The sequence below is a fragment of the Sarcophilus harrisii genome, chromosome 5, assembly GCF_902635505.1.
Source record: "Sarcophilus harrisii chromosome 5, mSarHar1.11, whole genome shotgun sequence".
Classification (NCBI taxonomy): Eukaryota; Metazoa; Chordata; class Mammalia; order Dasyuromorphia; family Dasyuridae; genus Sarcophilus; species Sarcophilus harrisii.
In genome coordinates this window covers 21,829,726-21,853,130 of record NC_045430.1, presented here as the reverse complement: position 1 = coordinate 21,853,130, position 23,405 = coordinate 21,829,726, and the positions used below count along the sequence as shown (strand labels likewise).

At 39.9% G+C, this 23,405-nt stretch overlaps 2 protein-coding genes across 2 annotated transcripts in view; one reads left to right on the top strand and one right to left on the bottom strand.

Moving 5' to 3' along the window:
• The window catches only part of LOC100920137 (putative tetratricopeptide repeat protein 41), an 81,489-nt gene extending 78,288 nt beyond the window's left edge, over nucleotides 1-3,201 (bottom strand). The window contains exon 1 of the mRNA XM_031940419.1: nucleotides 2,339-3,201. The gene's annotated coding sequence lies outside the window, so the exon portion shown is untranslated. The remainder of the gene's footprint in view (nucleotides 1-2,338) is intronic.
• Nucleotides 3,202-3,764: 563 nt separating this feature from the next.
• HSP90B1 (heat shock protein 90 beta family member 1) lies at nucleotides 3,765-19,874 on the top strand. The gene is made up of 18 exons (XM_003772592.3): nucleotides 3,765-4,048; nucleotides 6,211-6,313; nucleotides 7,015-7,156; nucleotides 7,618-7,734; nucleotides 8,293-8,624; nucleotides 10,183-10,294; nucleotides 10,670-10,783; nucleotides 11,238-11,354; nucleotides 12,320-12,457; nucleotides 12,576-12,653; nucleotides 12,752-12,817; nucleotides 13,760-14,029; nucleotides 14,645-14,890; nucleotides 15,751-15,887; nucleotides 16,246-16,324; nucleotides 16,411-16,566; nucleotides 18,597-18,719; nucleotides 19,507-19,874. The coding sequence occupies exons 1-18, from the start codon at nucleotides 3,997-3,999 to the stop codon at nucleotides 19,534-19,536; spliced, it is 2,412 nt and encodes an 803-aa protein (XP_003772640.1). The 5' UTR covers nucleotides 3,765-3,996; the 3' UTR covers nucleotides 19,537-19,874.
• Nucleotides 19,875-23,405: the final 3,531 nt, after the last annotated feature.

The window sequence follows — 23,405 nt, the reverse complement described above, 5'->3', positions numbered from 1 at the left end:
AATTATGGATCATCATTATATAACATTATATATATAATATATATTTATATATAATAATTTATATTTGTATTTTATATATATGATTATATAACAATAAATGTAGGAAGTGGTAGGAAAGGGAGTTGAAATCATATGGACCCAGGAGCAGTTATGTGGCCCAGTGGATAGAGCACCAGCCCTAAAGTCAGGAGGACCCCAATTCAAATTCCACTTTAGACACTTAACATTTCCTATCTGTGTGACTCTCAGCAAATCACTTAACTCCAAATGCCTCAACTAAATAAATATATGTTTTTAAAAAGAAACCATATGGATCTTATTTCTACATCTTCAAAAAAATACCTCACCCTTTCAGAAGTCAAGAGAGCCAAGGATTTGTTTAATTTCAATTTCTGCTTCCCCTTAGCCAGTTAATCTTCTAACCCCCACCAAAAGTCATCTCAGTGTAAATCTGGAATGGAGAAATAATGCTACATTGATGTGTAGACAGACCAACTGTTGTCCAGAAAAAATGACCAAGGAAATACTGACCTTATCTCTATTTTCCATCTTCCACCCCACTTAGCTCTGTGAGGCTAGTGGCTGGGCAGAGAGGAAAAAATATGAGAGGAAAAAAAAAAAAAAAAACTGGGAGAGGGAGAGAAGGGAGCCTTTCCAAGAAGGCTTTTGAAAAGGAGAAAAGATTGTGAAATTTAACCATCACAAGGTCCGAACATTGGAATAAAGAAAATTCTCTTCTTCCTTCATCCCCTTATATGGCAAACAAGAATCCTAACTTAAGGGTTAGAAATTTCAAAAAACACATGGATCTCTCCTTCTGAGCTCCATTCATGAAGAAATTTGGTTCTTCTTATCAACTCCTGTACATGTGCATTTTTATGCAGATTGATCAGCCTTTAACTGGACTAGCACAGGAAAGTAACTTGAAATCTTCAAAATCTTCAGTGGATATGCCCTAGAATATGAACTTCTGCTCTGCTAGTTGCTTTTTTGAACTAATCCCTAAAATCCATTTGCTTATTTAACAGTCCTCTCCCACCAAAGCTACAAAAATGTCATTGTTTGCATTCCAGATGAACCATATCAAAATTATTAAAATTTAATCCTCATTTTGCATATTCACTCATAGTTCATATGTTGATTCTGCTGAGCTGTATTCTTGTTGCTTATTCTTTCTTTTTAAAAAAAAATCTTATTATAAGAGAAAGAAGTCTAGTTGTTCAGAAATGAATGGAAGATTTTTAAAACATGAATAAAACTAATTCTTTTAAAAGGCTGAAAAAAATGTAACCAGCAAAGGAAAAAGCACAGAGGCTTTAAAGAGATTGTGACTTTTTAAAACTCAATTTGCTCTCTAATAACAACAAAGCTATTCTCAAGCAGATGTAAACAGTTTACCACAATAAGCCAACAAACAGGAAGTTGTACAAGCAGGTGAGACACCGGCATTCTAATAAGGGAAGTGACAAAGATCGAAAGACAAACGCTAAAAAAGCATATTTCCCCCCACTTTAGCTTGCAAAAATCAAACGAAGGCATTAATAAAAAGGGGAGAGAAGAAGACAGAGAGGGAGGGAGGCAGTACTAGAAATAGGAGTGTGTAAGAATAAATGTATGTTAAAGTTCTTTCAATTATTTCAATTAATAAAAAGGGGAGAGAAGAAGACAGAGAGGGAGGGAGGCAGTACTAGAAATAGGAGTGTGTAAGAATAAATGTATGTTAAAGTTCTATTTATCTATTTATCCTGTTTTATAGTTTGTTTTGATCATTTGCATACTGTCTCTCCCGTTAGATTGTAAATTCTTTGAGGGCAGGGATTCTTTTGCCTCTTATTGCGCCTGAATATAGAGGGTGTTTATAAACATCGACTAATCAATTGATTTGCTACTGAAGATTGGGAATTTATAAAATGCTTCCAAAGAGAGACCGAAGATGTTTTCCCCTAATTTATCCAGAAAAGATGACTGAAAATTGCAATTAGCAGCACTGCTCTTTTTTTTTTTTTGCGCTTCACTGAAAATGTGCAGCGTTTCAGTTACCCGTTACAGAGCAGTTAACACTACCTCATTTGCCTGGTCCCAGGTTTTGCTTTCAAATGTTCCGCAGGTGCATCCTTTCTCGCTCTGTGGCATCTAATTCGCACTGTCCCTGGGTGTGTGTGCGCCACAAGGCCGTAACCATAACGGGGCAGCTACCAGGCGCCGCTGGAAGCCCCGCCCCCCCGGGGCACTCCCCTCCCCCTAACTGGACAGCAGAGGAGGGGCACGGAACATCCCAGGGCCCAGTCACAGCCTATTTACTTAAGGCACGGTTCCCTTCCCGGAAAGGTCTTTGTACCTCAGGTGGTGAGCCTGAGACCGTTCACAAGCACAGGATTTCCCTGAGATGGGAGGGAAGGCCGCAAGCCCTCTCCTTCAAAACCAATTTAGGGACGGTGTCACAGACTTCCGGCCAGGGGAGCATGAAGCAGCTTTGACAGCAGAGGCTCTCTACGTGCTGTGGGAGGAAATGAGATGGGGGTTACCGGGCTGCCCCCTAAGAGGCGCTCCGTGACCTCGGCACCTGCCCGTCACTGCGGGGAGCCTCAGTTTCCCCTATCTGTCAAGCGGGGGGCGGTCTCTTCCAGCCCTCAGGTCTGGGCTGCGAATTGGGACGCTCACTTTTCTTTGTCAATCAAATGAGGGGGTTGGGTTAATGACCCCTACGCTGCTAACAGGGAGCCTCCGTTTTCCCGGTCAAATGAGGGGCGCTGGATTAAGACCTCCGAGGTAGAGCTACGCCGCTGAGCCTCAGTTTCCCTTATACGTCAGATGAGGAGTGCTGAATATGAGACCCTTCCAGCCCCGTAACTTGCCCTCTGTAAGGCTCAGTTTCCTCATCTGTCAAACGACAAACGGAGTGCGAGGCCCCGCCCACCTTTACATCGAAAATCAGGCTTGGGGCGGGGAAGGATGCAAACGAGGGGGAGGGGAAGCCAGCGTCATCTTTCCCCGCCCCCCTCCAAGCTGTGCTTCTGAGGGCAAAGTCACTTCTTGGAGGGGGTCAGGCTTGGAGGAGCTGAAGTCAAGGCCACGAGAAGTTACAGTACGCACATGGCGAACCCAGGAAGCAAGTCCAGGGCTTTTTCCGGCATGCACGTAGGGAGGGGTAGTTCTGGGGACATTGCATGCTGGGATATGTAGTTTCTCGCGGGATGCCTGGCCTCGCCCCGCCCCGCCCCGCGCCACTCCCCGACACCCAGCCCCGCTCCTCTCTTGAGGGCACTAGCTTTTCAAACTTCAGAAATTCCTATTTCCCGTGAAGCCACCCGCCGGAGTAGCCTGCGGCAACTGGGGGAAGGCTTACTCGGGACTTGCCGAACTGGGAGTCTAATACGACTCTCAACGTATTCTTCGGGGGAAGAAAAATGAAGAACGTGTTGCCATGGAAACAGTTCCCCCTAGTAACAGAGTGAACGCTACGGAGGAAGGATGAGAAGTGCTTCCGGAGCGCAACTTCACCCCAAGGAACGGGGGGAGGGGACCGTCTGAGCTCGCGCCCATTGGTAGACCTTCCTCCGACGTCGGCACCGCCCGAGCAAGGGTCCCGCGGAGGCTGGTGATTGGCCGAGCTCCACGTAGCTCGCGTAGGCCAATCAGCCGGAGCCACGCTTCGGTCCTCGGGCCCCTCACCTGGAGGGCTGACATTGGCGGATCGCCGCCTCCCCCCCACGACTGTTTCCCATTGGCCGCGCGGGGTGCGTGGTGCGGCGCCATTGGCCGGTTCGTGTTTCCCGTCCCCCGCCCTCAGGGAGTGGGGGTGAAAAGCGAGCGGCCCGGCTTGGGGGGTGGTGGGCGGATCGCGCTGCTGTCGCTGCCCTCTGTACCGACGCCGCTGCCGCAGCCCGGGGTGTGAGGAGCCGAGCCCCGCCGGGAGGCGGACGGAGGACGAGGCCGTGAACGGAGCCCGAAGCCCCGTGCCGGAGTTGACCGCGCGCCGCCGCCGCCGCCGCCGCGATGAAGGCCTTGTGGCTGCTGGGCCTCTGCTGCGTCCTGCTGCTGGCCTGCGGTGAGTGAGGGCCAGGCGGCGGCCCGGCCTTTGGGAACGGTCCCCGACGCCGCCCCCCGCTCATCCCCCGGGACCGCGCCCGGGGCGCGGCCCGCCTCGATAGGCCTCCCTCATCCCAGACTCCCCGTAAGGTGGGGGCTGACCACGGAGAGAGCAGGCGGCCGCCAGGGCGGCCTCAGTCTCCCCATCCATAAAATGGGAGTGACCGAGAGCGCCGGCAGCTAAAAGGGCCTCAGTCTCCTGATGTGTAATATGGGGGGAGGGGGGGCTGAGAGAGAAAGCAGAGGGTGGGGGAGCAAAGGGAGCCCTCGTTTCCCTATCCGTAAAACGGGAATGACCATCAGAAAAGGGGGGGCTCAGGCTCCTCATCCGTAAAATCAGGATGCCCACTCGGAGAAGGGGGGCAGCAAAGGGGGGGCCTCAGTTTCCTCATCTGTAAAACGAGAATAACCACGTGGAGAGAGGCATCCTCGAGAGGGCGTTGCCTCGCCGTGGTGTTTAAAGAGGCAGCATCAGGTGGTGGCCAGAGGGCAGACGTTGGAGTCTGGAGTTAGGCTAACCCCGCCGGCCTTCTCTCCCTCCTCCCAATCCCCAGTCTCAGCTTACTTATTTGTTAACATGGAAATACTAAGTAGTCAGTTACGTGCATTTATTAAGCACCTGCTGTGTGAAAGACACTGGGATAGGCCAGGATTTAAAACTGCCCCCCCCCCAAAAAAAAAAAAAAAAGAGAGACCAGATTATCCAAATTGCGAACACTGCCTCCTGCAGAGGGATATCCGATCTTTATTAAGTACTTACTATGTGCCAGACGCCGGTTGGGAATGTGTGTTTTTTTTGTTTTTTAATTAAAGCCCCCTAACCCTGCCTTCGTTCACCGGTGCCTCCCCCCCCCCCCCAAAAAAAAAAAATCATCCCAAGCAGAAACCCTGTCTTCAGTCTCTATTTGGTCAACTAGCATTTGTTGAGCACCTACTGTGTACCATGCCCTGGGCTAAGTAATGAGGATCCTAAGAAAGGGAGAGAGAAAAAAAACATAACGGGGAGTCAACATGCAAATAGCTGTGTTCCAAGGGGAATCATATAGGACAATAATAGGATGTTTTATTCTCTTAATACTATTAGGATGCTCTTCTAATTTATGTTAACATTCTAATATTATATGATAGTGTCAGAATGTTATTCACTAAATGAAGACTCTGGAATCAAGGGGAGGTAGAGAAAGATTAATTGTAGAAGATGGGATTTGAAGAAGGGGGAGAATTCCAGGTGTGGGGTACCGACAGCAAGAGAGATTGCCCAGGATCGAGAAGGGGAGATGCAAAGTCTTGTGCTTAATGATGCTGAGGGCTCACAGAGTGATGAGTGAAGGGCCAGCTTTTAAGTCAGCGTCTTTGCCTTCAGTTTCCCGCTAAATTGGGACTAGGGCAGCACACATAGCATTATGTATTGAAGACTGACCTGGGTTTGTGTTTAGGCCAGGTACAGAGGAAATGGCACTAGCTTTGGAGTCAAAGGAATAGGATTGGGATCCTTTTTTGACATATCCCTTAATCACATTGCTCCAATCTCCCTGGGTCTCAGTTTGCTTCTCCTTAAAACAAGGGTGTTGGGCTAGTTGGCCTACAAGCAAGCGCTCCCCCTTACCCTCCCTGGACCATCTGGCCCCTGAGGACCTTTTATAAGGTTTCTCTGCTTAGCCTCTCTGGCAACTCTCTGAAGACCCCAACTGAAGAAGAGCCATTCTTCTGTAGTGACAAGTCAAACTACCCCCCCCTTGGAAGTCTTGTCAAGGGGCTTGCATCAGCATTGGCCCTTTGGGTCTCACCAGCTCTGATGTGTGCTCCCAAAGGATTGTCTCATTTAGAGATTGGGGGAAGACTCGGAGGAGGTCAGAGATGATACTAAGGATTCTGCCTGGCATTTGAACCCAGAGCTTTCCAAGTAGAAAGCTAATAAATCTGTTTCTGTGGAAGTGGACTGGGGCTGAGGAACTAGTCAGCCTTTTATTCTACCCCAAGCCTTGAATCGAAAGCTGACTCTGCTCATGAGGCTTTGGGGCTCCACCCCTTCCCTTCCTGTACTGCCCTGGATCCCCTGTTCATCTGCTCCATGTGACTGGGAAGGCGTCTGTCTCACACAGGAATGTCCTTTTCCCTTAGGATCAGTTAAAGCAGATGACCAACTGGATGTAGAAGCTACAGTGGAAGAAGATCTGGGTAAAAGCAGAGAAGGTTCTCGGACTGATGATGAAGTGGTCCAGAGGTTGGTGCTGATTTGAAACTGTCAGGTTAAATTACCACATGAGACCTGATATTGTTTGTGTTAATCTGATCTCAAAAAAGAAAAGGCATCTGAAATTGGTTGTCAGATGTCTGAATAAAATTCAAGTTATTTTGTTCTCTATCTAGACGGAAGCAAGTTAGGTTTTATTTTTATTTTCATTGTTAAGAATTTATCTCTTGGGTCCCTTTTAACTGGTCTGATAGAACTGAAGACCAGGATGAGCAACAAGTTTGCAAGATCTCAGAACAGAATTCATCCCAAGTATAATTGACCCCTGGATATCAGAAGTAAATATCAAATGTAGAAATTTGATGACTATGGGGCAAGGAAAGAAGTATCAGGGATAAATTAAATCAGACGCTAAGTGCCTTATTAGTCCTTGCTTATTAGTTGGATGTGGGTATATAATGTTAAATAATATTTTATATTTGTATTTGTAGAAAGCACAGGTTGGAAATATGTAGAACCTAAGAGTATATTTAGGTTCTATAGATAAAATAATAATAGATGAAAGAAATGTTTGTTGAAAGGCTGCAACGTTAGCCTTATTTATGGGTGAAGAAAAGGGGTCAGCAGATTACAAACACTGGCTGTGTTCCCGTTATATTGAACACTATGATCCTTGTACTTACTTGTTAACATTTGTTGTAGCATAACATTTTTTTTTCCTCTGTCCATAGAGAAGAAGAAGCTATTCAATTAGATGGATTAAATGCATCCCAAATAAAAGAACTTAGAGAAAAGTCTGAGAAATTTGCTTTCCAAGCTGAAGTAAATAGAATGATGAAGCTTATTATCAATTCTTTGTACAAAAATAAGGAGGTAAGAACTGTATACATTGCCCTTTGTATGAAGTACATGGTGCAAGATTAAAACTTTTAATTCTGCCAAGATATCTCCTAGGATTTTAAGGGTTTCTTTCCCTATCTCCACAGTACACAAATGTAGTAAAATAATTTTAAAACCGTGGTAACTTTCCTACCCTTTTCCAACAATAGCTCATTTTCTTACCTTGAACTAGTAATTTTAAGTCTGGTTAGAATCAATCATGTTTAAACTCAGCCTGTCACAGAAAAAAAAAAAATAGGCAACAGATAAGTGGACTGATTTGTCAAATCAGGTATTGAGAAAATGAAGTGATCCAGTTTACTTGATAATGAGATTTCAATAAAAGTAGTTAGAAGGTAATAGCTTTTTAGGATCTTCAGACAAAAATAAAATGAGTCTTAAGTCTGATGTTAAATGTGTATTTTATCTGGGCCCTCTCTTTCATATGATTGTAGATTTTCCTGAGAGAACTGATTTCAAATGCTTCTGATGCTTTGGATAAAATAAGGCTTATTTCACTGACTGATGAAAATGCTCTTTCTGGAAATGAAGAACTTACTGTCAAAATTAAGGTAAGCTTGAAATGAAAACCAGACACTGAAAACCAAAAGAATTGCTAGAAATTAGAAAATGACAGTCAGTATTTAGAGAATCATTAATGTTGCAGAATCTTTCCTTCCATCCCAATATACTTTGTTTTCTCCCATCTTGACTCTTGGAGTTTGTGCCATCACTTAGGAAGGGATAGTATAATGGGGGTGTACATGTGGCATTTTTATGTACATACTGTGATAATTAATGGATGGTGCCTTTCAAGTATAATAAAAACCTGAATCATCAGATTAAACTAAATACATTAGTAATATACTTAGTATATCAAATACTAGCATATTTGGTTGTGGGGACTTGAGGAGGCTGTTTTGTTCTGTTTTTGAAGGAAAGCATTTGCCCACCTCAAAGTATTTTTTACTAACCATTTTCTAAAGTACAAAAAATTTTTATCCTTAGATTCAGATTTTCATTTCAGCTGACTATGGTAGAGAGTACTAGCCCAGGGTTAGGTTGTACACTTTGCTTTGAGTGTTCATAGTCTTAAAGTTTTCAATATGTTGTCCTTCTTTTGATTGTAGTGTGATAAGGAGAAGAACCTGCTGCATGTTACAGACACTGGTGTTGGCATGACCAGGGAAGAATTAGTTAAAAACCTTGGTACCATAGCGAAGTCTGGTACAAGTGAATTCTTAAACAAAATGACTGAGGCACAGAGGGATGGCCAGTCAACTTCAGAGTTGATTGGCCAGTTTGGTGTAGGTTTCTATTCTGCCTTCCTTGTAGCAGATAGGGTTATTGTCACATCGAAACATAATAATGATTCCCAACACATTTGGGAATCTGACTCCAATGAATTTTCTGTCATCGCTGACCCAAGAGGAGACACCTTGGGAAGAGGTACCACCATAACGTAAGTTATCATGATTCCTCTTTTGTTATATCTGCTCATAATAGTCTGTACTTATGGTATTTGGGCATTAAAAACTTGCAGTTCCTACCTCATGGGTTCTGGAAATAATGCTTTATAAATTAAAATGTGGAATTGATGTGGGCTACTTTATTATGCTCTTAAAAGATTGAGGTTTATGTCTTCATCTGCCAGATTTGATAATAATCCTCAATCACAAGTCACTAGATTTAATTTTAATAGCCTCGGTCCTTTGTTTGCTAACAAGCATTTGTTAAGTGATAACCGTGTTAGGTACACTGTGCTGGGTGTTGGAGATCCAAGTATAAGGAATGTTTCAATCCCTGCTCACATTAGCTTACTGTCTAATGGAGGAGACAAGCACATGTACACATAAATGTTCACAGAGTCATTAAGTGCAAGGTAATTGAAAAGAAAATCTCAGGGGAAATCAAGAACAGCTTTGTGCAAAGGATGATTCTTGAACTGTGTCTAAGGGCATCCTAGGTTGGTGGGACAGGGAAGTGAAATAGTGAGTGGTCACGGTACAGTAGATTTTTGTTAGACTTTCTAGAGACAGAAGAGAGCCAGAAGGGGAAGGATAAATATGGCATAAACCTCTACGAAAACAGTATTTGAAAAATTTAAATAAACATGCAATGGTATTTTGTTGTTTTGGGTTTTGGTATGGTCCTTTACTGCAACAAAAATCTGGCTCCTCCAGCTTATCACATGTTGACAGTTGGTAGAGTTTTCGATTAAAGACTAGTACAAGAGAAACTATTTGAAGAAGTTCAGCTTATCTGTGAGCTGTTAGTGAATTCTCAAAGCTCCATTCCCAAGATACCTCACCTTACATTTGTTTTGTACATCAGTACATGTTAACCTTCAAAGAATGTAAGCTTCTTGAAAGCAGGAAATGTTTTCATTTTTTTGTCTAGACTCACAACGAATGCTGCTTTAAAAAAAACTTGGGTAATTTGAGGGTAGTTAGTTTCTAGCTTTTATTTCTCCTAACATGTGGCAATCCTTGGCAGAAAGAAAATAACAACGTGGATTAATCTGTAGACATTATAAATACTAGATCTCTTTTTGCCTTTTTTGAGAGGAAATGACTTCATCTCTAGTCTTGTAATAATTGTAACACTCCTTGGCCTGTGTTTGAGTGGTAGGGAAGGCACTACTACTACTATTAAATGGTGACTCTTACTACTAAAAGCTGAAGGCCAGTGATTTCATTAATAACAGCTGACAACTATCCTATCTTCAGAAAACATTTGGAATCCTTGATCATAGTAGATAAGGCTTCCTTACTAAAACTCCCAAGGAATCAGTGTACTTATTATGAAATTTAGCATCTAGTCAGAGTTTGGGTTTTCCCTTACCTCCCTCTATCTCTAACCTAGGGAACACTTTGTCTTTGTACCAGAAGTCAAAGGTTTGGGAAGGCATTTGCATTGCCACACAACTTGAAAAAACTGAAAAGCACAACTAAATTAACTGATTCTACTGATTTTATCTTTTGTTTGAATGAACTTTTTTTTTTCTTTCTCCTTTGAAGTCTGGCTTTAAAGGAAGAGGCATCCGATTATCTTGAACTGGATACCATTAAAAACCTTGTCAAGAAATATTCACAATTTATAAACTTTCCCATATACCTGTGGAGCAGCAAGGTAAATACAATTTTTGCTGTAAGAACTCATGCATCAAATTTCCTCTCCCAACACCCAATGTACTGTGATCTGCTCTGTGGGCAGGGATTCACCATTGTTCCCTCCTAATCTAGTCCTCACAGACAAAGTCCTCACAAACCTAGTCTTGATAACTATTTCTGAATACAAATATGTTTTAAATTAACCTGTGAACTGCTTCTGCTTGAAAAAAGGGGAAGGGGTTAGAGCAGCGTTATTTTAGTGTTAAGGAGTAATCTGGACTGAACTTGGCTGGGAAATGAACATTGTCAGAAAACTGACAGAAACTAATCTTTAGGTCCCACAAGGATATAGTTTAGAAAACACTGCTTGAGCTCTGCCTTTGATTCTCTACAGACAGAGACGGTAGAAGAGCCCATTGAAGAGGAAGAACCAGCTAAGGAAAAAGATGAAGTAGATGATGAAGCCGCAGTGGAAGATGAGGAGGAGAAGAAACCCAAGACTAAAAAGGCAAGTCTGACCTTCTAGGAACTCTGGTAGCAGAGAAATAAGACTCCATAGGCTTTAAGGCTTAGGTTTCAGAAGTCTTCCAGGTATAACATCAACAACCTGCTCTGGATGGAGGGAGGGATACTTTCTGTGCTATGTGGCTCTAGACACTTGAGGCCTAGTTGATGCTTCTCCACTTGACTTTGTCAGGTCATTCAATGGCATAGTTCTATCAAATGAGAGTTTAAAGGAAGTTACAAATGACTGTAGTTAAAATCATTAGTTCAGTCACTTCTATGTAAGTTATGATGAGAAGAGAGCTTTTATAACAACCCTGGGAGGGGGAGGTGGAGGTGGAGCACATTTTCTTCATTTTAAAGGCAAAAAAAACATGTTTGAAGAACTTAAATGAATTAGCCCAGGTTTACCTAGCTCATTAATGTGGAAGGTATTTCTATCATGTCTACAAATTTAGGTTGAGAAAACTGTTTGGGATTGGGAGCTAATGAATGACATCAAACCAATATGGCAGAGACCATCAAAAGAAGTAGAAGAAGATGAATACAAAGCATTCTACAAATCATTTTCAAAGGTAAGTGAGTCTAAAAGTATACGATTTGGATTGTAAAGCAGATTTGAAAGAAGAAAGGATTATTTGATACAGCATTATGACACTGAAATTTTTGTTACTAAGGGTAATTGACTCTTAAGAAGTATTTTTCTGGACCATCTATTCATGCTGTATAATGAGTTATATTCTAAAAAATTGTAATGAATTTCTCATTATTCTTTCTCTAACTTGACTTACATATTTTGTATCACTTCAATTGTTCTCATAGAATTTGTCCTTAAAATAATACTGTCCATATAATTTTATAGCTCATCTTTCTGTTCCTGTCATAGTAATCCTAAATAATATAGGTCTTATTGGTTGGCATTTAACAAAATAAAGGAAAAGATCTTCATGATAATTTTTTAAAATGAAGGTTTTGGGGCAGCTAGGTGGCATAGTAGATAGAGCACTAGCCCTGAAGTCAGGAGGACCTGAATTCAAATCTGACCTCAGACATTTAACACTTCCTAGCTGTGTGACCCTGGGTAAGTCACTTAATCCCAATTGCTTTAACTCCCCCCCCCTCCACCAAAAAAAAAAAAATGAAGGTTTTTTAAAATTCTTTCCTTGATCTCATTTTTTATGAGATCCTTCCCCATTTTGATGATCTTCATCTTTTTATTTCTTCATACCTTCACAAAAATCTCTCCTTCCTTTTTTACTTTTAGAAAAGGCTTTGGTTATCTATTTACATTTTTCTTATCTCTTCTACATAGCTAGAATTTATCTATATGCTTCCTCATGTTTACAAGAGAAAGGGAATCATTTTAATAGTATATAGCAAAACCTTTGGAAACTGTTCACAGAAGCATTTACTATTTATCATTTGTTGTTCTGAATTTAGAAATAACACTTAGCCTCTTTCCCTTATTACGCAGGGGAAAAGATTTAGCTTTCAGATTGTTACCTTGGGTATGCTGATACAGTAAAATCTCTTTCCACAGGAAAGTGATGACCCCATGACTTTTATCCACTTCACTGCTGAAGGAGAAGTGACATTCAAGTCAATACTGTTTGTTCCCACTTCTGCTCCCCGTGGCTTGTTTGATGAATATGGATCAAAGAAGAGTGACTACATTAAGGTATGTGTGGAGGGGGTGGGATTGTTGGTTTTTTGTTTTATTTTAGGATGTCTTCAAGTTGAAAATTGTATATGAATTGCAATTTTCTGATTATAATTTTGTTTTGGCTCCCTTGTAGCTGTATGTACGCAGAGTATTCATCACAGATGATTTCCATGATATGATGCCCAAGTACCTTAATTTTATTAAGGGTGTTGTAAGTATATTAAGATGTTTTTATTTCTTGTCCTCATGAAGCTTTTAGCTAGTTATTTATGTTGAGTAGCTTGATCACTGATTAACTTTCTTACTTAGGTGGATTCTGATGACCTTCCTCTGAATGTATCCCGTGAAACTCTTCAACAACATAAATTGCTTAAGGTGAGCATTTGAAGCTTCACTGAATCATCTATACAACCATGCATCTTATGAATCTCGGTGACTGGTCTCATGACCACCAGTGAGGCCTTGAGTTTTTTAATCTGAGGCTTTTATTCCTTCTTGTATGCCCATTATGTCTTAGGGCACTGTACAATCCCATGATAACCTTTTCTTCATGATTTCCCAAATAAGTTTGAATAAGGAAAAGTTTTAAGTGTATTTTTAAATTCATTTTTACTAATTAGACAATTTTCATTTGGATTTTTTTAACTATCTGTAATAATAGGAATCCTGAAATGTTGGGCTGCCCATAAAGACCATAATTGGAGAATTTATAAAGAGCAGGATGGGTTTTTTAAACCTAAATTTTGCAGGGAAAGTTAATAACTGGGGTCTTACTAAATATTAAAGGATCTTACTACATTTATAATACAAATTATAAAGTGAGATTATAATTTCTTTTGGGGTAGGTGGGAGGGGAGCAGAAAGAAGTAAACCCTAAACTGGCAGCAGAGAAGGAAGAAGTTCTTGTTCCATCTGGAACACACTCCTCAGTTTAAGGTGGCCATCTTCCTATAGTCTACAACTGGGACCCTCTTTTAACAGAGGGTTCTCAACTAGAGATCTGTGAATTTGGGAGTAGGATAAGGCACATTTTCTAATAGTTTCAATGGAATTTGTTTTTCTTTTTGGTCCCTTGTATTTTATTCCATGCATTTAAATTTAAATAATTCTGAGGAAAGAAAAGCATTCATAGTTTTCACCCTAAGGATGAAACTTTCTAAGGAAGGGGTTCTAGGATACCAAGACTATAAGTAGCTCAAGATGAAAACTGCCTTGTAAACTCAGAGTTTAAATCCTGTGTCCTACCTGGAATCTCATTAAAGTGAAGGAATCTCTATCATCTCTACCAACCTGTCTCTTGTGCCTTGGATATTCTAGGTTATTAGAAAGAAACTGGTCCGGAAAACCCTTGATATGATTAAGAAGATTGCTGAAGAGAAATATAACAAAACTTTTTGGAAAGAATTTGGCACAAACATCAAACTTGGGGTGATTGAAGACCATTCCAACCGTACTCGGCTTGCTAAACTGCTTAGATTCCAATCCTCTTTTCATGAAAGTGACCTGACCAGTCTGGACCAATATGTGGAAAGGATGAAAGAGAAACAGGATAAAATCTATTTCATGGCCGGTGCCAACAGAAAGGAGGTAAGCATGTGTGGAGATGGAGAATTCAGGTTCATGATAGTTAACATAGCTGTAGATTTATTGGGGGAGAGGGGGGGAGAAAACAGTACAGTATACACTCTAAAGCAACAGTTCTGTGGATTCTTAGAGGTCCCGAAGTCAAAAGGCTATTATCATAATACCTAAGATGTCCTTTGCCTGCTAAAGTGTCTCTCCCTTAAACAACTATTTATCTGTGTGAGGTCAGATTTTCTTCATTTATTTAAATCCCAAAAAAATCACTGTTGATTGAATGCCCAAGGTTAGATGAGAATCCATCTGTTTTCTATTAAACCAAACATTAGAGATGGACAAAAAAATACATAAAAGCAATGCCATTTTTAAAAATTTTTGTTTCACGTTGGAAAATAGAGTGTGGATTTTCCTGTCAAAATATGTTAACATGTAATAATTATTATTTTTAGTGAATTAGCATTTCAAAATTGATTAATTTTTAGATCTCCTACAGTAAGCATTAACAAATAAAATCTATATAACCAAAATTCTTTGATGTTCTCAGTAATTTGTATAAATGGGTCTGGAGACCAAAATTTTGGGGGAACTGCTGCTTTCATCTGAAGTCCATTGGCTTTACAGGCAGAATCATCCCCATTTGTTGAGAGGCTTCTGAAGAAGGGTTATGAAGTGATTTATCTGACAGAGCCCGTTGATGAGTACTGCATCCAGGCTCTTCCAGAGTTTGATGGAAAGAGATTCCAGAATGTTGCCAAGGAAGGAGTGAAATTTGACGAAAGTGAGAAAACCAAGGAAAACCGAGCTGCTGTGGAGAAGGAGTATGAGCCCCTGCTTGAGTGGATGAAGGACAAAGCTCTTAAGGACAAGGTAATCTCTTGAAAATAAGGGCTGTGGTGGTGTGATGGTTGTGTGTCTGCCAGGTGTCCCTTCAAGGTTACGCTCTGCCATGTGCCTTTCCTAAGCTCCCTTCTCTCATCACCCACCCAGATTTAATTCTAAAATTAATTTTGGGGGCAGCTAGGTGGTACAATGGATAGAGTACCATCCCTGAAGTCAGGAGAACATGAGTTCAAATCTGGCGTGGCTGTGTGACTCTGGGCAAGTCACTTAACCCCAATTGCCTCAGGGGGAAAAAAAATTACTTATAAAAATTTTATCCTTCCCAAAATGATTCCAGAACTTTTTTATCTAGAACTGCCCCTTTGCCTCATCCCTCTTGAGGGTGGGGGATGGGGGGAGAGCATCTCCCAGTCACCTGGTCCCTTCACACAGGGATTGTCAGTTTTGGCACCTTGTCCATTGTCTGGATCTGTGATTGTATTGATATAGGGAACTCCCAGTACAGGCAATTGTATGTACTCACATCTTAATGCCTGGTATTGAATTACTCTAGCTTGCCGTCCACAAAGTTCCACTAATTGGTATTTGGTTCATGATGGAATCCCATTTTGTTTCAAACTGATTAGACATACTGTTTAGTAAATTGTCACCTCATATTTAACATATATAGGACTGCTTTCCATCTGGGGGGGGAGGGGGGGAGGGAAAGAAGGAAAAAATCGGAACAAAAATGAGTGCAAGGGATAATGTTGTAAAAAATTACCTTGGCATGGGTTCTATCAATAAAAAGTTATTATAATAAAAAAATAATAATAAAATTTAAAAAAAAAAAAAAGTAAATTGTCACCTTTGAGATTCTCACATTTGGCAACTTTTTTTCCCTTAAGATTGAGAAGGCTGTGATTTCCCAGCGCTTGACAGAGTCTCCATGTGCTCTTGTGGCCAGCCAGTATGGCTGGTCTGGCAACATGGAAAGAATCATGAAAGCTCAGGCTTACCAGACAGGAATGGATATTTCTGCAAAGTAAGTATCCTCCACAGAGATTTCTGGGGTTTCTCAGGCTGTTAAAGTTAGGTTAGGTGGGCAGGGCACATTTGTGCTGGGGGGGAGCCAATAAGTTTATTGCTGCTGTACTGGGCACCTAGTGAGACTTTTGGAAGTTTGGGAACAGCCACCTGCCTCTTTTGATTCCCTAATGTTAGAAATAAAGGCAGATTTGGTTTTTCTTCCTGCCTTTGTTTGCCCCCACCAAGATAATAAGGTGTGATTTCCCTTTTCTAGAGATAACACTGGAGAGTAGTAAAAGAAAAATTCATAATTTAATGGGCCCTGAATGAAGTAAGAAGGGGGTTTATATAATCATTTCCTTTATCTTTGACAGTTACTATGCCAGTCAGAAGAAAACTCTTGAAATAAATCCTAGACATCCACTTATCAAGGACATGCTTCGACGAGTTAAAGTAAGTATTGTTAAGACTTTGTCTTCCTCAGTGTTCATTAGTGTTTTCTTATTAATGGTAATGAAAATTGTTTCTTTCTACATCAGGAAGATGAAGAGGACAAAACAGTTTTAGACCTTGCTGTAGTCCTGTTTGAAACAGCAACACTGAGATCAGGATACCTTCTACCCAACACTAAAGAATATGGCGACAGAATCGAAAGGATGCTTCGTTTAAGTTTGAACATCGATCCTGATGCAAAGGTTTGTCTTTTTCTTCCTTCCTTCTCTCTTAAGTTAGCTGAATTTCAACTCTCCTTCCTTAGTACACTGAGATTTTTGACAGGTAGTTTGAGTTTTTGTAGTATGTTTATTTTTAATACACATTGCTTTATGAATAATGTTGAGAGAAAAATCAGCAAAAGCAAAAATCATGGGAGAGATTTAAAAAAAAAAAAAAAAAAACAGAAACAAAGAAATGAAGTGAATCTAGCATATTTTGATTTACATTCAATCTCCATAGTTCTTTTTCTGGATACAGATGGCATTTTCTGTCCAAAGTCTATTGAGATTGCTTTAAATCACTGAACCACTGAGAAGAATCAAATCTTTCATAGTTGATGATAGCACATTCTTGCTTTTATTGCATACTGTGTATTTCTTATTCGCCTTGTTTCACTCAGCATCAGTTCATATAAATCTCTCCAGCCTTTTTATAATCAGCTTGTTCCTCATTTCTTATAGAAAAATAATATTTCATAACATTCATATTCTATAACTTATTCAGCCATTCCCCACCTGATCAGCATCCACTCAGTTTCCAGTTTCTTGCTACTACGAAAAGGGCTGCCATAAACATTTTTGTACATGTGGGTCCTTTTCCCTCCTTTATGATTTCTTTGGCATGCCAACCTAGTAGAGACACTGGTGGGTCAAAGGGTATGCACAGTTTGATAGCCCTTTGGGCATAGTTCCAAATTGTTCTCCAGAATGGTTGGAATAGTTCACAACTCTACCAACAATGCATGTGTCCCAATTCCCATATTCCCTTCCACCATTTATCATTCTCTTTTCCTGTCATCTTAACCAATCTGACAAGTATGAGGGTGGTACCTCAGAGTTATTTTAATTTGCATTTCTCTAATCAATAGTGATTGAGAGCATTTTTTCATATAACTATAAATGGCTTTAATTTCATTATCCAAAAATTGTCTGGTACAGATATTTTGTGTGTGTATATGGTAGTCATTCTGGTCAGAAAGGGAATTGCAATCGTTGCATATTCTTTTTTAATGGAGATCAGTAAGGGAGATTCTCCATCCACTTTACCTCCTTTTCTTTGGTAGAATTTCTGTAACTCCTCGGTTTCTCAACCTGTAGAAAGCCATTTTGCCGAGTACAATTTAACATCTGAAGATTCTGCCTCGCCTCGGCTTTTATTCCAAGCCAGAGTGATACAGGCCACACGATTTCAGGAGAACTTGCCAATACACTCTTGGAAATGCTCAGGGCTTCGTGCTTCCTCCCCTCTACTGTAAACATCTCTTAAGAAGGAACTTTACTGCTGCTCAATGCTCCACTTAATAAAGTGGACTTCCATTTTTCTAGAATCAGAAATGAAAACTCAAGAGGAGATGAGGTTTAAAAACAAAAAAGCTATTTCCAAGGACTTAATTTTTTTTTTTTTAGTTTCTAGGGTTTGTTTTATTGTTTTACACTTAAGACTTTGGTATTTTGTGCTCATGCCGGTTTGGGCTTTCTAGGAGTAAAGCTCGTGGGTAGGAGTATTGTATACTCTGCTTGCCTTTCTGGAGTCAGACACACCTTTGGTGGTTAGTCTGGTGAAAATCTATCAGAATCGGGATTTTATGTGCATAAAACACATAGTATTACAAAGGGATGTACTCATCAAAATATTTTCTTAAAAAACAAAAAGCAAAACCTTTTTCACAGACCCCAAGTTGTGGTGTCTCCACTGTACTCAGGTTGGGCTCTGGTTCTGTCCTTTAGGGAGCATGTGGACAAAGTGGAATTTAGTCAGGAATAGTGGAGCAGTTCTAGCTCTTCTTGCTGCTGTTCCACTTCTAAAGTTGGTCATCCAAATATACTGTTTATACCTAGTAGTGCCTTACATGCTAGTCCTTGTACTAAATGCTTCGAGCTGGATTTGAATTCAGGACTCCCTGGCTCCAGGCCCAGCACATGGAAGCCAAAAGGGCACTGGGTAGCAGAGCAAGTGAAGAAGGGTTTGAGTTATTGATACCTGCTGATGTTACTCTAAATTTGTCCCCAAGGTGGAAGAAGAGCCTGAAGAAGACCTGGAAGATGATACAACAGAAGACACGTCAGAAGATTCAAAACCAGAAGATGAAGAAGAAGTTGATATGGATGCTGAGGAAGAGGAAGAAGCAAAGAAAGTAGGTGGGGGGGGCGGAGTTGAGGGGGGGGGGGGGGGGGGGGGGGGGGGCACCATCAGTCCTGACTGAGACCTGATGGCAGGGCCTTTCTGTAGGTGGGCCTCAGACTGAGAGGCCTATGCCAGGAGTGTTCAGCTGGGGAGAAGCCTCATAAAGAAAGGGGACCCTTGGTCTGAGGCTAAAGGACTACCAGGGATGCTAAGAAGGAATGCCCTCCAGATGGAGGAAGCAGAAGGGGGAAGTGAACCCAGGAAGGGGGACCGGCAGGGCTGTGCTCGCTCAGGTCTGCACTGTCAGGGAAAGGCTTCATTGAGAGGGATGTGTGGCCCAAGACTGGACCTGCAATGGAAGATACTGGGGGCAGGCGACAGAAGGTCACTTAGGCCAAATTATCAGGTGAAGGGCTAGATGCTGGGCAGAGGAGACTAGACCAGCCGGAAGGGACTGTGAGAAGTCCTCACTTGAGTTTGTTTTGTCCTAAAGGTAATAGAGAGTTGGAGCAACGATAATGTGGACAGTGAGGGTGAGGGGGGAGAATTTTCTTGGGGCTATCATTTCACAGCTGCCAACTTTCTCTTAAATATATATAACACTGATAAACTCTCAGTATTTTTACCCCAAGGAGAAAAAAACACCTATATGATTCTATATGATTCTAGCCAATGTGCTGAAACCATGTCTAGAAAAACAAAAATGAGTCGTGTTTTAAAATATTGGAAAGCTATTATTTATGTAGCTACCTGATCTGGGTATGACATTTACTATTTTGTGTGTTTTGTCTTTACAGAAATCTCCAAGTGGAAAAGATGAATTGTAACTCTCACCATTGGAATCCACTGTGTCCAGTGTAGAGAGAAAATGTGAATTTAAATTGTTCTGTTTGGGGAGGCTTGGGATATTTTTTGTGGGTTTTTTTGTTTTTTTTTTTTTTTTTTTTTTTGCCTTTTTTTTTTTTTTTTTTTTCCCCCCCCGCCCCCCCACTGTAAAAATGTCAGGATTGTGGGTCACGAGAAGCCGGTTTTTGTTTGTTTTTGTTTTTGGGGTTTTTTTAGTTGAAATTTTTTTTTAACATTCCTCATGAATGTAAATTTGTACTATTTAACTATTTGGTGTAAAATCTTGTCATGTGTACAAAAATAAAAAAATTCCCAAATATCATGTGTTTTTTTTACTTATCAACTCGCTTTATAAAGACAGCTGAATTTTTGAAAATTCTTGTCATTTTAAAAAATCTTGATGCAAGTTCATATTAACCAAGGTAGTATATTTAGTTCAATTAATATCTGTATATATTAGGCACTTATTAGTACTGGGAGCTCAAAAAATTAAAATAAAATAAAAAATTAAATAAGATGGAAAAGGATTATACTGTAAAAAAAAAAAAAAAGAAAATCCAAAGGCCAACACATTTTGATTTGGAGTAGAAATAGGGAAGAAACAAATTGAGTTGTGACAAAGACTTCAGGGGTCCTTTAAAACAGAGCTTCTTCAACTTTTTCCCCTTGAGACCCTTTTCTGCTAAAGAATTTTATGTGACCCCAGATTTATAAAATAGGTATACAAATAAAACACTGACAAATCATAATTTTTCAGCCCCCACACACTTGCGCAACCTACCTTTTAAAAAGTTTTGCTTTTAAAAAAAGATGTCCTCTTTTTAAAATTGTGTACATTATTTTCTCCAGCTACATACAGAAACATTTTTGTTGTATGTGTACATTCATTTTTTTTTACATATTTCCTTATGAATCATTAGAAAAAATCAGAACAAAAGGGAAAAACAAACCAGAAGAAAAAAATACATAGCATGTGTTGATTTATTTTGTCTCCCCAGTTCTGTTTGGGTGACATTTTCCATCCAAAGTATTTTGGGATTGCTTTGGATCACTGAACTGCTGAGATGAAGCAAGTCCACCATAGTAGATCATCACACAAATCTTAGCTTTGGTATACAATGTTTTCCTGGTTCTTGTTTTGATCAGTGTTAATTCGCTTAAATCTTTACAAGCCCTTCTAAAATGAGCCTGTTCATTTTTTATAGAACAATAATTGATTATTTTCACATACTGTAGTCTATTCAGCCATTCTCTAGTTGACAGGTGAGATGCCCTTTAAAACAAGGTTAAAAACGGTAAAAATGGTATTCCATTGGCTGGGAGACATGTTAAGTTTGGCTTGGTGATTTCTAGGGGAACAAAAAATCGGAAATGGGCAAATGTGTTAGGTAAAGTAGTGTTAACCTTAGCCTTAGCTTTCTTAATATATCAAGGACTTTTAGTATTTGATAAACATAAAAACATAGGTTTGGGGAAAATAGCCCCAAAACTTGGATGGTAGTATGTGTAAAAAAAAAAAAAAAATCAGATTTAGAACCAATGCATTAAAAAAAGATAAACTGAGTATATGACCTAAATGTTAAAAGTCGAGAAACATGGAAAAGACTATTTGCAGAAAGTTTAAAGGGGAAGCAACTGGGAGAAAACTTTGCAGCTAATTTCTCTTGATAGGAAAAGAATGAGCTTTTTCCTCAATTGATGAATGATCTAATAATATTGGGGAATTCTCAGCGGAAGAAAACATGCTAACCAAAGCCATATTGAAAAGATGTTCTAAATCACTATATGTCAGAGAAATGCAAATTAAATCTTAAGATTCTATCTCAAACCCACCAAAGTGGCAAAAGATAAAGAAGATGATATATATTGGAAGGGCTTTAGGAAAGCAAGCACAATGATAAAACCTAATGGATCTGTGAATATGTATGACCATTCTGGAAAGCATTTTTAAATCATTTGCAAAAAGATGTTGAAATAACAGACCACTCTACTAAGCCTATTTCCTAAGAAAGAAGAAAAGGCCCTAGATGTACAAAAATATAGCAGTCTGTTGTGGTCTAAAAAATTGGGAACCCATTTATTAAGCAATGACTAAAAATGGTTTGTGGCCAGAAGAATGTGATAACATACCATTGTGTTATAAAAAAAAAATTAATTTCTGATTTTATAAAGACCTAGGAAGACAAATTAATGCAGAATAACACAGCAGAATCAAGACATATTACAATATAAAAATGAACAATTTTCAGAACCTTTATAACCTGATGAGAATTGCAATGAACCAGACCAGGAAAGCAATTGACAAAAGACATAAAACGCTAAAAGCTATAACAAGAATGGCCACCATGAAACCACGATTCCAGAGGGCTGATGATAAACTATGGAGTCCACGTGATGGATTTAAGTTGTATACAACTATAGAAGGAATTTGCTTGGCTTAACTACGAATATTTAGTAAAAGGAACTTTTTCCCCAGTAAGGATAGGAGACAGGAGAAACTTAAATAGATTTCTGTTAATTTTTTTAATATCAATATAAGAGGAGTGTTGTATGTATTTTCAGATAAAGTCACCATATTATTAGTATTGTTTTATTTTGTTATAAGAGACCTCTTGGGAATAAATTCTAAATGTTCTTAATATAAAAGCAAAGTACCTCAATAAAGCTGGGGGAAAATGGAAGAGACTGTTAGTCCAATAAATACATACAAGTAATGATCTATACTTTGAGCCCCGAGAGAGTGAAGGACACCCAGTCTTTCCCCAGGCACTCAAGTCTACTTTTTGACAACTAATTAACAATGTACTCGGTATGGGCTGTAGTAGGTGCTTATTAATATTGATTAAATTTAATAGTCTGGTCTGCTGCTTAGTGCCATTATAAAGCACCTGTCTCACCAGTTGCTGGTGCTTTCCCTTCCAGGGTTCTTTTGTATGTGCCATATTTTTTTTGTTGTTCTGTCATTTCAGCTGTCTCTGACACTTCATAACCCTATCTGGGTGGTTTTTGGCAGAAATACTGCACTGGTTTGGCCGTTTCCTTCTCCAATTCATTTTACAGATGAGGAAACTGAGGCAGGCAGGGTGAAGTGATTTGCCCAAGGTCACACAGGTAGAAGGTGTCTGACGCTGGTTTTGCAGCCTTTTGTGGACTAATAGCATCCCCTAGCTGCCCCATGTCCTGGATAGAGCACTGTATCTGGAATCAGGAAAAAAAAAAATAATAATAATTTGAATTCCTCTTGATGTGTGACACTGGACAAATCACTTAATCTCCTTAACCCTCAGTTTCCCCATTTGTAAAATGAAAGGATTGAGCTAAATGACGGCTAATATCCCATCTGGCTTAGATTGACTTTATGTATCTGATGCAGACACATACTTATTTATGCACATTAAAATGGAAGCTCCTCAGGGCAAAAAAATTAGAAATTGAGAGGATTTCCATCAATTGGAGAATGACTGAATACATTGTGATTGTCATGGAATATTATTGTTCTATGGGAAATAATGAACAGGATGTTCTCAGAAAAAATCTGGAAAGTCCTCCATAAACTCAAGCAAATACAAAGTAATAGCAATGTTCCTGGGTAACCAGCTGGAAATGAATTTGTTATTCTCAGGAGGACAATGATCTATGACTACTACTCTAAAGGATTTATGATGAAAAATGTTATCCATACCCAGAGAAGAAACTGAAAGTGTCCAAATACATATTGAAGCACACACTCACACTCACACTCACACTCTCTCTCTCTCTCTGTCTCTCTCTCAACTTTATTTTTCTTCAGGGTTTTGTTTTTAGTTTTTTTGCTTGTTTTTTTAAAAGTGGAAGATCTATGTTTTCTTTC